The 16,182-nt window shown below is 34.5% G+C and overlaps 1 protein-coding gene across 3 annotated transcripts in view; it reads right to left on the bottom strand.

Moving 5' to 3' along the window:
* Positions 1-16,182, bottom strand: part of LOC136036707 (zinc finger protein with KRAB and SCAN domains 1-like) — a 264,716-nt gene that overhangs the window by 34,312 nt on the left and 214,222 nt on the right. For all 3 annotated transcript variants that reach the window (XM_065719034.1, XM_065719033.1, XM_065719036.1), the window contains 4 exons: positions 15,259-15,889; positions 13,859-13,960; positions 8,813-8,876; positions 5,133-5,303 (listed from right to left, as the gene is read on the bottom strand). In XM_065719034.1, the coding sequence (XP_065575106.1) occupies positions 5,133-5,303; positions 8,813-8,876; positions 13,859-13,960; positions 15,259-15,849 (928 nt within the window). In that variant the 5' untranslated portion in view covers positions 15,850-15,889. The remainder of the gene's footprint in view (positions 1-5,132; positions 5,304-8,812; positions 8,877-13,858; positions 13,961-15,258; positions 15,890-16,182) is intronic.

Raw genomic sequence — 16,182 nt, 5'->3', positions numbered from 1 at the left:
TTCTCTCTCTCTCTCTCTCTCTCTCTCTCTCTCTCTCTCTCTCTCTCTCTCTGTTCTAGGACAATTGCTTTTTCTGAGGCCAAAATAAATTCGATGATTGAAAGAATATGAAAATTGCAACTTAAAATATTAAAACATTAAAAGTTAATGATAATATCGAAATTTTGACTGAAAAATTCAGACACTTCAAACTGGACTTGAAAACTCATCCCAAGGGTTAGGAAGCAAGAAATTATGTGATATAGAGTTTATGAGCTCAGTCACGAAAGGTGGGGTATATAGACAGGGAGTAGGACTCATGGTGGATAAGAGAGCTGCTAAGTCTTGTTTAGGTTGGGAAGGTATTAATAAATGACTGCTAATCACTCATTTTATGCGTAAATAGTGTAGGGTATCAGTCATAGCAGCATATATCCCCGTAGAACCGACTGACGGAAAAAATGTGAATCGGATGAATTTTACTTAGTGTAACTGGAAGTAACAGACAGTGCCACAGGTAGAAACTTGGTATTCTTATTAGAAGATTTTAACGCCCAGGTGGGTAGAAATAAGGATGGATGTATCCTAGCCTAAGTTAATTTAGTATAGAAAAAAAATAGTAATGGCTACTGACTGCTGCAATTTTGCAGGTATAACACTCTAGATAAAACCAAGATAGTACCTGGCCACAAAATGGCCCATAAGTTGAAATGGTGCTCACATGATGGTAAGACAGCAGATCAGATGGCAGGCTCAATATAAAAATCTAGGTTATATAGGACTGCTGTTAAAAGAAAAATCGCTATCTAGTAATGTATCGGGTTAATTTAAATCTGAAACTCCTAAGGGTAACTGCCTTACGGGAAGCTATGACATGGGTAGGGTCCAGGATGGGAATTTGAGAGAAACTTTTCAGGAAGGGTTGAATGCTAAACTTGAAAGTTACAAATATGACTGTGTAGAAGGTGGATCGACTTATTTTAAGAAAACAATTTGTGAAGTTGCTGACTTAATAAAGAGAAGAATGGGCTCGAACGAAAATTATCTGAGTGTTAGATAAAATGAAAATAAGAGGAATATAAAGGTGTGAAGTGAAGACGATGAATAAAATTTCCGAAGATCTGGAGTATGCAGCTAGATTGTAGAACAGTAAAATATTGTACTGGGATGTTCATAAATTGAGAGGGAGTGTAGTCAATCTGGACTAGTCCCAAATAAACATAGGAACAAGGCTATAATTCCTTATAAGGACAGAGCTGAAGAGATAAGGGCAGAACATTTTGAGAATGTGCTAAACCAATATAATTACAGAAACAAAATTTAGAAGAATCTCAAAAAGTCTGTGACACCTAGGATGTGAAGGATGAATTATTTTGTGAGAGATAATCAGTGACAACACTAAAAGGGTTAACATATAAAGCCCATGGTGCTAATAGTGTGGTGTAGGAGTTTCTCAAATATGACAGCTATAAGGTGCGAAATAAGCTACAAAAGATTATGAATGATTTTTGAAAAAAAAACGATTTTCATAAAACTATTGATTTTAGGAAAACCCTAATCAAACCCCAGTACAAGAAAGGTGATACGAGTGAGCGTGGCCATTACGATTAATTAGCCATGGCAATTAAGAGGCATTAGCCTAATTTGCGCATGAAACTGGGCGTCTTTAGGAAGGATAGAAGATGTGTCGACCAAGATTTCCCTCTTAATTTAATAAATGAGAATGTCTGAGTTATCAAACATCTTTAGTCCTCAATTTTACAGATAACGAGCAAGCGTTCAATTCAGCTGATAGAAGAGTCTTAGCGAAGGTCTTATCCGTGTATGTTGTACCAGACAAATACATTAAAGTGACTACTTGCTATGTACAAGAATAACACTGCAGTGGCTAAGGAAGGAAATAAGGTTAGTAGTTGGTTTCGTATCAAATCAGGAGTTAAGCAAGGTTGTATTCTATCCTCATTAATAAGGATTATTTATGAGTATTTATGATATATTTTCCTATAGCTTCCAGATCTAAGATGAAAGTGTAAGAAATTTGAATGAACTTTTAGATGTTTAGCGAGTTCAGGGTGTTAGAAGAATATTGAAAATTTATACTAAGACTGAGTTGCCAAGGCCAGAATAAGGTGACGATGAAAATGTGACGTTGGGTAACGAAAAGTGAACGATCAAGTGAACAGCTTCACTTACCTTTGTAGTATTATTAGTAAAGACGGTGGGTGTGGTGAATGTTTTAAAAGTAAAATAATTGGAACGTAAAAGTAGAAACGTAATTCCTACATTAGTGAAATGTAATTAAAAGTAGAATAAATAAATATAAGAAGCTACAGTGATAACAGTTGTAAAAATCTGCTTTTGAAATATGGGCAAACCGAAAAACGGAGGAAGATTTGCAAGATGTTTTCTAAAAAAAAATTGCCTACTGGTTGTTTTAGGTACCCGAATTACTGACCGTATTTCCAACATAGGCTGTATGAAAAGTGGGGTTCAATCTCACTGTATAAGACTATAATGAGAGAGAGGTTGAGATGGCTGGGGCAAGTTCTGCGGATGAAGGATGATAAGATTCCCAAAGATGGATGGGAGGATGTCATGAAGAAAGATTTAAGGGAAATGGAAACTTCCTAAGCGGGTGTAAAGAGTAAGGCTTTGAACAGATTGGAATGGAGGAGGAGCGGGCGTAACTGTCTAAACCTCAATCGGCTTAATGTTGTGATGAGTTGTTAGTAGTAGCAGCAGCGAATTTAAACCCCCTAGTTTCAATCCCTGAGCCACGTATTACCAAGCCGAGGATTGGTACCCTAGCATTTTTTGGCCTCGAAAACGATCTAGATAGGTGCATGGAACAAGATACAGAAACAAAACACGCTGAATAACAAACGAAATGTGGAGCTGCAGTGATATTAGCAGTAAAATCTGCTTTTGAAATATGAGCACTCCAAAACACGGAGGAAGATTTGCTAGATGTTTTCTAGAAAAATTGCCGACGGACTGTTTTGTCAAACCGAATTACTGACCGTATTTCCAACATAGACTAAATGAAAAGTGGGTTCAATCCATCTTTATAAGGCTATAATGAGAGAAAGGTTGAGATGGCTAGGGCAAGTTCTGCGGATGAAGGATGATAGATTCCCAAAGATTGTCCTTTTTGGCCGACAGTCTAGGGCAAAACAGAAATCAGGTCTTCTGCGATTAGGATGGAAGGATGTCATGAAGAAAGATTTAAGGGAAATGGGAACTTCCTAAGAGGGTGTAAAGAGGAAGGCTTTGAATTGATTGGAAAAGAGAAGGAGGGGGCCTAACTGTGTTAGCCTCAAGTGACTTGGCGCCGTGATGAGTTGCCAGTAGTAGTAGCAGCAAATTTAAACCGCTAGATACAATCCCTAAGCCCTGTAATACTACCAAGCCGAGGATTGGTACCCTACCATTTTATGTCCTGGAAAAACGATCTAGTTTTTCTAGATCGTTTTTCCTAGATATCTTGTCCTGGTGCATGGAACAAGATACAGAAACAAAACACACTGAATAGCAAACGACATGTGACTTAAAACCGAAGAATATCAAATTAATTATGCTGCTGCAAAGTTTAGATATCTTTGAAAATTATGATTGAATAAGGAACGCATTATGCACGAAGAAGGAATTGAATTCACGACGGAATTTCTTAATTCAACTGAGATTACTGCTTTGCCACCCAATTACTTGACACTAAACAATAAAATTATGATTATGCCAATTTTAGATATTTCAGAGGGATATTTCAGATGATTTTGGATGAATCCCAACGGCTAAAGGGAAGGGAAAAAAAGTCTGAGGCAATGATGCACAAAAATGATGTGCAAGCGGGATCTGCGGCTAGAGGACATTTGAAAACCAGCATAACAACGAATACACTGGATCGTAAATGAAATCTGCGGTTAGAAGAGAAGCAACAGTGAGTATCAGGAATAGCTCCAAAAGAAAACAAATATCAAAAAATGAATGATTCTTTGACACATTATCAGGAAAGAGGAATTGAACTCACACCAGACTTTCTTAACTCAACTCTTATTGCTTATCTGACGCCTCATAACTTAAAACAGAAGAATAACGAATATACACACTCTCTTTTATCGAGCAACTGTGTATTTATTTAAAACATCTTTTTGTTAAAATTGTATGCTTTTTTAGTATTTTCTCAAAAGTGGTTGCACCGAATTTACCTGAGTCCACGAAAGTTTATATTATCTGTAGTTAAAAGACAAATGACAACAGATTTTGGAAATTTTGAGAAGTAGGTGTTACTTAAGTATAAAAAATATTGGAAAGTTCGTCCGGGTAGGCATGAGGTATCGTGATGTTTTCTTAAATAATTAGTTTAAGTGTCTTTTCAGTCTATGTTTGTTGCTGTACTTTTTCACTTGTTTTGTGTATGTCACCATGGCCCAACTGGGCTTTTCGTGTGAATAAATCTATCTATCTATATACAAGACCACAGCGTGCAAGGTAGAGGACAAGCGAAAATCAAAATCATTATAAACAAGCCTGCCGCGTAGCATGGCAAAGCGACATCTTACATCTTTCAAATAAACAAGTAATTTAAATAGTATAAAAGCAGAAAACCCATAAACTCTTCATTAAAAACAGAGTACATTTGAATATGTGCAGAAATATAAATAGTCTATATAGGCTTCAATATTGTACCCCATTGGTTAAGAAGGACGAGGGTCTGAGTTGGAATTCAGTTTTCCTCGTCGGCTAGCACATAAACGGGTCCAACACTTAGAGTTCTCATAACAAGACGTTTCTTGTAAATTAAAGTTCTTTTATCTAACAAAAATTTTATGGTAAAACTTAAATAGTTCATGCTGTAACACATATGCAAACCTAATCGAGAGACACCATTTTAAGTAGAAACCATAAAAAACATAATTTTTAACTAGAAATTCTTTTTGAAGGTACTGAAATAATTGTAGATTCGCACCGACTCTAAGAACGTGTTTCTGGTCATATTATAAACTATCAGAGGGTAAAGATCACTATCAGAGGGATAGTCAACCATGAGAGGATTAAAATGCAGTATTTGAATATCATTATTGTCTGTCCCAACTTTTTTCAAATAACCTATAATCCAATATAGTTGATTTTATAAGAAAATTTTTGAGATATACCTTGACTATCAGTAGATGTGGAGCCTGACTCCTGGGTATCGGGTTGAAGTTTACAAGGTCCTGAAAACTCAGTAAAATTACCCAAAGCAATATCTTCACGTTTAGGAAACAAAAGAAGGTTCGGAACGCCAAAAACCTCTTCATTGTGACTTGGTAAAGCATCTTCAACTTCTAAAACAATGTATAAATGAACTTTACTAAACAATTCCAACAAAATTTCTTTTTATTATACTCTAATCACGAGAGCTGATGAAACTAAGCAGTAAAAAAGCATGGTTAGTTTCAGGCTCCGTGAATTTTTAGTATTTGTTTGTTGTTGTTTTTTTTAGAAAACTTCGTATGGAAGAAATTGTGCTTGATACTTCGGAGGTGAATAATTCAAACAGAAAATGAAATTTCAAGCGTTCTTTTTAAGAGTTAAAAGTAAAGGGTCAACAAGCCACCACTCTCATGCCTCCTTTATCGGCTATTCCCAAAAAAAAAATCCAAAAAATTGTTCAATATAACTATTTGCTCAAAATGATAGAACATTCTTATTAGTACGCCTCTGTGTGTGAGAAATCCCACCATAACCCTCGGGCCAAAGGCTAAAAGTTAAACAAGTTACCCAATATTTACATATTGGTTTTGTTATTTCAAAAGAAAGGTATGTTTTATCCTCAGTCTTAAAAAGACTATGAATATGCATGTCAGAATTTTGAGAAATACAGAAAAGAATAAAGAAACAATATTTGCATAGATTTTGACATAAGGGCGTATCAGTAATATTTTAGCAGCAGCATATGGTATTAAATTGAAACTTTCAGCGATACGACTACAACGCTGCAACTACTATTGAACTGAATCAAAAAAGTTGAACTGAATCAAAATAGTTTTCAATAAAACTATTGAACTGAATCAAAAGTTTAGGTTCATCGGAATCGTAAAGGGGTGTCCGCGTAATATCCAGAGTAAAGCTAAAGTTATTATGTAGGAACGCAGCAATGTACTCTCTTTGCTGCAGAATCACGGTTTACGGTATTAAGGTGAAACTTTCACGGCTTTAATAACTACTACTGCTTACACAACTGAGCTAAATTAAAAAAAAGTTGATTTAGGTTCTCAGAATGGCATACATTTAATATCTCAGGAACCGAATAGGGTATTAAGTTGAGCTTTCAGGAAAAACTATGCTACATATGAAACTAAGCCAAAAGATAGTATGTGAAATAAGACTGCTAAAAAGGCGTATATGCGATATTCCATGAAAAGCTAGGAGTATTAAGTGGAAACTTTCATAGCATGTTTTCAATGATGCTGAAGTAGATCAAAAACTAATATGGCTTTCCGAGTTCTTCAAATGTTTGTGTCAATCCACTGTAAGTGAACTATCTTTTATTCCGAAAATCTTTTTTTCCTAAAATTGCCGAAAATTGTAAAGATCTTTGGGATTACTATCTTGCAGACTAGAAGAATTATGAGAATAAAACTTTCAGCAATAGACGTAAAACCAATAAAACATCCACTGTCAATGTTTTGAGCCCCCTACTAACGTAAACCGAATTCCACGTGTTTTTATTTTACAAGTTCCCCACAGAGGTGTGTCTTCTGAATGATAATTCAGTTCAATGGAATAGTGAAAAAGGGCTGAAATTTTTATTATAAAAAGCTGCTGTACCAACATCTTGAGACGAACTCAAGACACTTCAAAATGGACTTGATCGAAATTTCAGACACTCATATCCCAAGGTTAGGAAAGATGAAATCTGAGAACACAGAAATTATTTATTCTGGTACTAAGGATGGGGTGAATAGACCAGAGATAGGGCTTATTTTTAATAAGGAAGCTGCCAAGTCATATTTACGCAGAAAAGTTCATAAAAATAGAATTCTAGTCGGTCATTTCATGACTAAAAATTCATTTTATGACTAAAAGTTCAAGGTATCAGACATAGTGATATATGCTCCTGTAAATCGAAATAATGGAGATAGTTATAACTCAAATGAATTTTACCCACAACTGCAGGAACAAATAGACAAGGTCCCAGGAAGAAATATGGTAATTTGAGATTCTACCACCCAGGCACTATTTGCTACAAGAACCGCCAGGTAGTTCTCGTAGCAAATAGAAAGGTTTCTTAGCAGGCGTAGATTTTTGGAAAATAGTTATGAAGGCTTATTTAGTAACGATAAATTAGTGACAATGCCAAAGGATTAAAAAATAAAAAGCGCCTGATTGCAACGTAATTAACGCAGAAATTTTTCAGAATGGTTCTTGCCCATTGTCATCCTTGTCATTCCACATAATTTCTGTTGTTTATAGGATTTATTTTTTGATTCTAGCAGTGTCTGTTGTCTTCTTGTTTTGTGATATTATTTATTTTAATTTTTGTTCGTCCTGGGCTCTAATTATTCATTAATAATAGCCATGTTTGTTTCAAGTTGGATTATTGTCAGATTTTATTTCCACTTGATATAATTTTTTTCTTTTTCTTTTAATTTTTATTTGGAAGACTTTTTCAAAACCTTCTTTTGGGTTACTCTAAAAAACCAGAAGGATTATTCCAAACATTCTTCCCATCTAACAATCAAACAGTACAACAGGAATCTGAAAACAGCCCAGAACACTTTAGTTTACTAAAATCTATTTCTTTAGATCTATATTCGGCAAAATGGCAGAGCCTTATGATACTGAAACAGACATATAGAACAACTTGAAATACCATCCAGGTATTATTAATTTTCATGTTTCAAAATAATGGTTTTGTATTGTAACAGCTCTGTTGAGATCAACACTCGGACAGAGTACTGTTATCAGTACTACTGTTATCAGTAGCGCTATGATGTGTGTCATTTTTGAAGACTTCGCTGTTATTAATACATATACTTTTGCTATGACCTTGAGCAACCAAATTAAACTAAAATTCTTTCACAGTACTCCTGTCTAAGGGTATTTTGGATATTTGATAATGACTGAACTAAGAACTATGCATTTACAAGAGGAAGCAATGAGCCTAACCATTGGTTGGAGGATATCTAGAACCTGACATTTAAAGAATACCAGGGTATATATAAACCAAAATTAAACTGAAGTATTAGAACCACTTGTTGATTTATACCTAGACAGACTCTATCTAGAACTATACCTACACCTTGATAAATATCTAGATAGAAATCCACATAAAATAAAAAAGAACCATTGGAAGCAGGTGTGTATCTTTACAGTTTAACTTAAAGAAATATTTTGTCAATGTAGCATTAGACTTACCAATATAAAAATAGACTATCAACTATCGATTGACAATAAATTACTGTACTATTATGATCTTAATTTCAATAAAAGAATGTCACCCTTAGGCCAAACAGTGCATTGAAATATTATAATGATTAACAAATACGATACATAAAATTACAATGCTCAACTTAGCTCCCTTTGGCTGCACAGCGTTTATTATTATTGAAAATCTGCACAATCAAGATTTGTTTTAGGGATTCCTATAAGGGACCTTCAGTGTTCCTTAGGGTACCAAATGAGGGAAGGTTGAAGCAATAGATTAAATTTGATAAAAGGTTTTAATTGATTTAAGCAAGTCATAATTCTTATTTATCATATTCTAATCAAAGTAAACAAACAAAAAATGGAAGAACAAACAATGCATACTGCTTCCCCTTACTTTTCAATTAGATAATGAAGGACTAACCTGAAAAATCTAAGCTTGCGTTTGGCTTTCTCTCTGTTCTTTCCAAAATTTGATTCCCAAATAGCTTAAAAAAAAAGAAAGAAAAATTATACATGGAAATATAGACAAATTTTTAGAGTTGAGATACACTTGAATTTGCAACATGTAGCCACACATCTTTTAGTAATGTCAATCTTATCATTACTGTTTATCCATGTTTAATTGCTTTTAATAAAAAACAAACAATATAAAAACTACAATCCCAAAACTACCAGGTCATAACACAAAGAAGGGGGGAGCAAATACATCCATAAAAAAACATTTTCTTTCACCTCAGAAGCGGTTTCATCAAACAGGTTATTAAAACTTCATCAGATACACATATTCATTTATACACTGATAAAGGGGAAGGGTATCCATCGACTTTACATAATTAACCATGCTTTTGAGGCTCTTTATCCCCTTCCTTTTCAGCTGGCTCTGGTGAGGGGGTCGAGGGGGGAGCCATGGTTCATCCTGAAATTCCTGCTTCAAAAGAGTGCTAAATTCAGAAAGTTGAACAGATAGCTGACCAAACAGAATGTCATAGTTTGGGCCCGTTTCATATCACGGAGTATCATAATTTCATAGTTGTAAAGGATCTTCATATAAAGAACCTTCACTTTTAATTGAGCTAGAGTCACTGATTGTAATGTCGGAAATTGGACTCTGGGGGTTAATTACTGGAAGCGTGAATTTCGAAACGTCGATGGTAGCACCTTTTGCAACTGTCTCTTTAAACCTTTTATCAATAGCCAGCCTTATCTTGCTGTAGTCTTGATTCTCGAAATTGGATTGCCTAACCTTAGCCCATTGCCTTACACTGATTGGAGTGTCTTTCTTTATGTGCGAGCCCATTGCTGACCCACAATCCATTTTCTGCTTCTTCCTAGGTCTATATTTATAATCCGGAAATTCTTGCATATGGAGGAGTCTGAGTCTTTCTGCTTCATCAATAAATGGTTTCCTTTGCTCCTCAGTGAGAAGTTTCCATCGTCTTCCAAGAGTTTTGGAAATCTCTGCATTATGTATGTCAGGCTGGATTGCAACTATTTTTCGGCGTTCAATCTGAGACCAGACTATAAATGCATTCATCGGACGTTTTATACGATCAGTAGGCTGTTTCTTGGTCTAAAAATAACAGAGACAAGATTAGAAACCTACTTGAAAAAAGCTAACTTCTCGTTTGAAGTTTATTTAACTGGCATTTATCAGATCAAAATAAGCAAATGCCAAGTTGCAATTAAGTTCGGAAGTCAGCTTTTTAAAAATTCTTATTGTTAATGATTACAATATATTATATACAGTTATGGGTAAATTCCTTTTTGAAAGAAGAAAAAAACATTTTTACAGTGAATCAAATCAGTGTTTTGAAAATTTCTTTCTATTATGTACTCACAAATGACAAATCTGAGCTTGCAAATAATATCTCAAGGGCTGCTTGGAAAACAGTAAAAAAAACGTTCTTAGAGGTTCAATAGATGCAGAATTCCATTTTATGTTAAGCAGAGCAAAAGAACATACATGGAACTTCAATTTGAACAAGTTGAAGAGCCTATTCCCTTTAAAAATAATAAGCCTATTCCTTTTAAAAATAAGCAGTAAAAAAAGAAACTAATAAGACTTTAAATAAGAATATTAATAAGTCTCAATATAAATATCAATAGAATATTCAAGCATATATTTCATGTTTTAGGTTGACAGAAAAATAGAGATACTGTTCTCACTTGTACATGGAACAGCAAAACCTTGCACAGCAACCAAAAATACAAAATTCACGCTAATAAGACTAAGAGTTCAAACCTGCTGAAAACTATTGGTCTGATTTGCTTCTTACTTACAGTTCATTCACACACACTATTTGATGAACAACCTAGAGCTAGGTGTTTTATTTGTCGTAAAATCAACAACAAGAAACAGGAAAACATTATCATCCAGAAGACACACGTAGTCGTTTCTGAGATAAACCCATATGTCTTTTTGACAACTTGGATGTGAATAGTACTGTTTTATTTAATTCATCATCCTCTTTAACATGCCCACAAGGCTTGACCTTAATACCCTCAACCATTTCGGAGATGTTGCATACATGCCCTTTCAATAATCTGGATGAATAGTCTCTTTGATTTAGTTCGATATCTTCCTTACAATCCCCTGAAAAAGTTTAAATGACTGTGCTTAGCCAGTTAATAATAACCCTTACCCCAATGCAAAAAATTCTGTTTGATTTAGCTCACCTTCCCCAACATCAGGCTACAAAGTCCTAACGTAATACTTTCAACTGTTCCCAGAGTATTGTAAAGTCATCCTTTTGACAACTGGGATGCAGTATAGTATCTTTTAATTTAGCTATATATCTATTCCACTGAGCTTTTCCTGAAAGTTTCAACTTAAATCTCTGTTCAATTCGTGAGCAACTGCATCTACAATATTTTGACAACCAGTATTAACTTAAAATACTTTGACTTGGTTCAATACATTTGGGCAAAGTAATGGTAGTCGTAATGGCAATAGCTTCAGCTGCACATAGCATCACTTGCAGTCCCAAGTAGTCACAGTCGCGAGTAGCTGTGGTCTCAGTTACAATCAGAGTCATTAGCAGTTGCTGTCTCAATCGAATCAATAATAGTCACAATTGCTAATAATGGCAACCACGGTCAAAAAACTAGTCAAAGTTATAAATAGTGGCAGAGACGTAAATAGTGGTCGTCGTAAATAGTTGCCAATGTAAGTAGCAAAAATTACAATTAGTCATTATTGCAATGGAAAGTAGTAGCAGGTACAGTCGCAAGTAGTCATAATCACAAGAAGTTGCAGTTGCAAGAAGTCACAGGCGCGAAGAAGTCACAGTAGCAGCTGCAGTCACTAGTTGCTTGTAATTTCAGTTTCCACTTGAATGAAGCCCTTGGAAAACTTCAACAACTAATTATAAATGAAGTAGACCGAAAAAAACTGCACAGAGGCCAGTTGCCCTTTACTAAGGTAGAACTATAACATTTTTGAGGCAAAACCATAATACTGTATCTTGCCTAATGATGAGCAAAGTGATGATAACCTCTCTTATAGATAATTGTTTGAACCCAACACCCTTTTAAAAACCTCAGGCCTTTTCTCAAAATACCCCTAAATTTATTCTCAAAATAACATTATACTATTCAGAATGATTTTGATAATAATTACTATTATAGTTTTTTTAAATGCGCTTTTAATTTTGGATTACTATGGGCCATGAAGGTCATCATAGAATTTTATTGTTCATCCTTTATGGTTGTAACCAGGGATTATGATGCTTTTCATCTTCTTATATTTGAAGATGCAATATTTTGGGACAAAAAATAATTTTATTTTCAGTATAATGCTTTGGTACTTACAAAAAGCACAAGACTTAGCAAATTCCTTTCCAATGAGCCCTCAAACAATCCTTAATGATGTTCTAGTACCCTGCCAGTGGTGAAAAAGGAAAAGAAAAAAGATACAAAAGACTGCACATCAGTGCTACCATATGTGCTTACTACCAGAGTGCTTAGTAGATGAGGTCATGGTAAAAGCAAACCATCTTGGCCTATGTGTGAATCCTGAGAAGCCCAAATGCTATGCAAAAAGAGAATCTCTTCTGCCCATTAAATTTGGCAAGCAACATGTTGAACAAGTTTTCCAGTTGAAATACCTAGGTAGTATCATCAAGAATACTGGCTCAAAAATGAAAGAAGTACTCACCAGAATAGGACAGGCAAATGGTGCTTTTGACAAATTATGTCAAATATGGAGATCTCGTGAGATTTTCTCTGCTCCTGAAGCTCCACCTATTCAGCAGCAATGTCAATACTACTCTACACAGCAGAAATATGGCACCTAAATCACAACCAAAAGAGAAAAGCTCCAACTTTCCATCTCTACCCAGCATAGTCATGGCACCTGAATCACAAACGAAAATTCGCGTTTCCACAGAATATTATAAGAACTTCCAGTAACTTACATCAAAAGAGTAAGAAGGTGTACACCTTAGTGCCACGTCCTACATATGGACAACCAGATTCCCAAAAGCTGCTTTACACTGGCAACCACCAGGAAATTGAAGCAGGAGAAGACCCAGAAACACACTGTGCTGGACCTACCAGAGGGATCTATGCAACTTGTACACCTCTGGTCTACCAGAATGAAAGAACATCACTGCAGCAGCAAACCTTAGGGAAGATTGGCAGCAAATACTTGATGCCCTGGGTGCCTCAGGCAGAACTAAGGTAAGGATGGGCTTTGGTTTATTCCCAACTAGGTTACAAATGGTGACTTTATCAAACGTAGTGGTTGGTAGTGAAAAACTTAGTCAAAGAGATCAAAGACATGAGAGCAAAGACAGATAGTCTGTGTCAAAAGCAAAGCTGACATACTTTATCAGAGTTGTATAATAATGATTATTTTTACTTCTTCACAATACTTTATGATAATAGGTTAGAACTGAGGCGGATAAAAAATGTAGTAAGGGTAGTTCAAATAGTCTATCAGTTCTGTGAGCCATTTGAAGGGTAATGGAGACTAACATATGATTAAAGATTCACTATGCCCACCAGGCTTACAGGCAAGTGGGTAATTGACATTGTTCATGTTATATGGACTTTGCCTACTGGGAAAACCCATGGAAATTGGCTACTGCAGCATCCATGATTATTTGCAGCAACCATAACTATTCTCAACAAAGAAAAATATCATTTCTTCTTTAATGCAAAGTAGAATAAAATTGAAAACAAAAACAAACAAATTTGAGAAAAAAATGTATTTTACAAACTGGACTGTAATTCAGTCCCATGCCTGAATTGAATGAAAGGACCTTATTTTTGGTTGAAACAGGACATTTATTTCAGTGAACATAAGCCCATCAAGTCATCTTTGACAATTCTTATTACTGATCTCAAGATAGAAATAGAACAACCATTTAGTCAAATGAACAAAGACAAAAATATAATATGCTATAAATAAAAAACTATGATCAATCATACGCCTTGAAAAAAGCTAAGAAAAACAATTGCTTACTATTTTACTCCCATTAACAAAATGTTCTCCATCCTCTTCAAACTGACTAGAACTATTGTTTCCCTCTTTGTCAATACCTACGGCAATTTCATCTTTGACATCCTGAAAATAAAAACCCAAATGAAAACAAATGTTATCAGAGGGTAAATATAAAGAGAAGAACTAAAATTTAATCTTCCATCGAAATTAGGTATTTTATGGACTGAGAGATGAACTGTCAAACATCAAAAGAAAATTTAGAGTACTTCCTATGGACTATATATGATCCTGTTTGGCAGAATACAGATGCATTCTGGTAGCTCACTAGTTTTTATTACAAAATATAAAGTATGAGTATCTTTTTCAAATTAATCTAAGCAGATGAAGATGGCTATTCCAGAGAAATATGTGATATGCCTGTCTATTTTTCAACAAATTTTCCAGGACAAATCTACCATGAAAAAATGAATAGATAATTTTGACTAATCCTTATCTTTAGTTTGTTCAAAAGTGTGAAATTACAAAGCTTATAAAAAATAAAAAGAAAAGTTACACATAGCCAGGAACCTTTGTAAACAAAAAGTTAAGGCCCTGTTCCCATCTTAAATTAACAAGGTGTAACAATAACCTTGAAATATAATTTCCTTGGAAGTTTAACCTATATGGTGGAAAGATCTTCAGGTAGAGTTCTAATAAAAATGGAAAAAGGGCCCACCCTTAGACAATAGGATGCAGTAAATTTGAATAAATAAACATTCAAATAAGGAAATGTCCATTTATTTAGACTTGAAAACAGGCACAAAGGTCCAGATATTTAACCTAGTAAAATATCTGAGATAAATTTCTGAAAAGAAAACAGTCTTGAAAGGAGTTAAAATTAGCCTACAAACTTATCAATAGTTAGACTAATTAAAAATCAAGAACCTAAGAAGGGGGCTTTTTATCTGAAAAAGTGTTCTGGAGTTGTTTGTTTTCCTCAAAAAGTACATATATAAAGATGTTTGGTAATGCCTATTTCCACCAGACATCAGTTTACCAGGTGATGAAAAAACATTGAAAGAATTGTCTTCATTTAAACCTAATGTGTAAAGAACCTAACCTTACATTTTACATATCATTTCTCGATTTTACATTTTACATATCATTTCTCGATATATTTATTTACATGCTATTCAAATCAATGGTATGTGGAACTTTGTTTAAAAATTATTAAAATCCTCAAATAGTATCTTGTAAGAGAAAAAAAAAAGTTTTGCAAAAATGTTTTGGCAAAGATCAGGGAGCACTATGGCCTTTAGACTTCACTTCACCCTATATATCTTTTAACTTTAAACTTCCTTCCTGAAATTGATAAAAAATTTATTTTTAACCATCGTTAGGTTGCTTGACTTTGAATAAAGTAATCTTCAATAAAAACTTACATGTGAGTTGCATGCAGCAATATCTGTTATATAAGCAGAGGAACTACCTTCAGCAGGATAGTTTACCAACTTATCATTTGAGGTATCTGCTACAGGAGGTTCTAGATTACTAAAGGGATCTTCAGCCAAGAAACTGTTTTCATGGGTAGAACCAACGCTTTTTCTCTTTGCAGCAAGTTGAGTGATTTGAGTGTTTTGAGAGTGATTGCTAGGTTTCTGTATCTGGTTAACTTTCTCATCAGGATTAGCAAGACCTTTAACTTTAAGCATATCAGCCACTTTTATTAATGAACTAGCTTGAGTTTGTGGAACAGTCACTTCACCTGTATACATAAATGTCACCAAAGCTAGCAGATCATGAAATTTCACATCCTTTAGAATAATAATAGGATGGGGGTGTGAAATTCCTAGAAGCAGTGTTTCAAAGTAGGAACTACAAGATGACAGAATAAGTCTATGACATTTGATGCTTTGACTGTCACATGATAGGGTGACATCTGTGAAATGTTCACTGTTTAATAGAGATAAAAAAGCTCCATGAAATACATCCAGGTAATTGTTCCACTTTAAACAAAATTCTCCTTGCTCCATTTCAGAAATAGTGACTAAATCCTTGAATAACACAAACTCACTGAAATAGATTGAAACATATAAATATGTGTTCTAAATCGCAGCCATTATAGGCAATAAAGGTGAACACTACAAAAAAAAACTCTTGAATTAGACACTCAATATATAGACTTGTATTTCAAAGCTCTAACATTCCTTTTAATTTATAAATATGCCTAGATTTGTAATAATTCACTCTCTGAGAATCAAACAATATTCTTCCATAATTTGCAACAAATCTTGAATCAACATAATTTATTTTAAAAAAATGGTTAGCTAGATTTTTATGAGCTCAACAAATCAAGACATGATTCT

This window comes from Artemia franciscana, chromosome 15 (assembly GCF_032884065.1).
Source record: "Artemia franciscana chromosome 15, ASM3288406v1, whole genome shotgun sequence".
Classification (NCBI taxonomy): Eukaryota; Metazoa; Arthropoda; class Branchiopoda; order Anostraca; family Artemiidae; genus Artemia; species Artemia franciscana.
The sequence above is the reverse complement of the archived record's forward strand: the minus strand, read 5'-3'. Positions and strand labels throughout refer to the sequence as shown.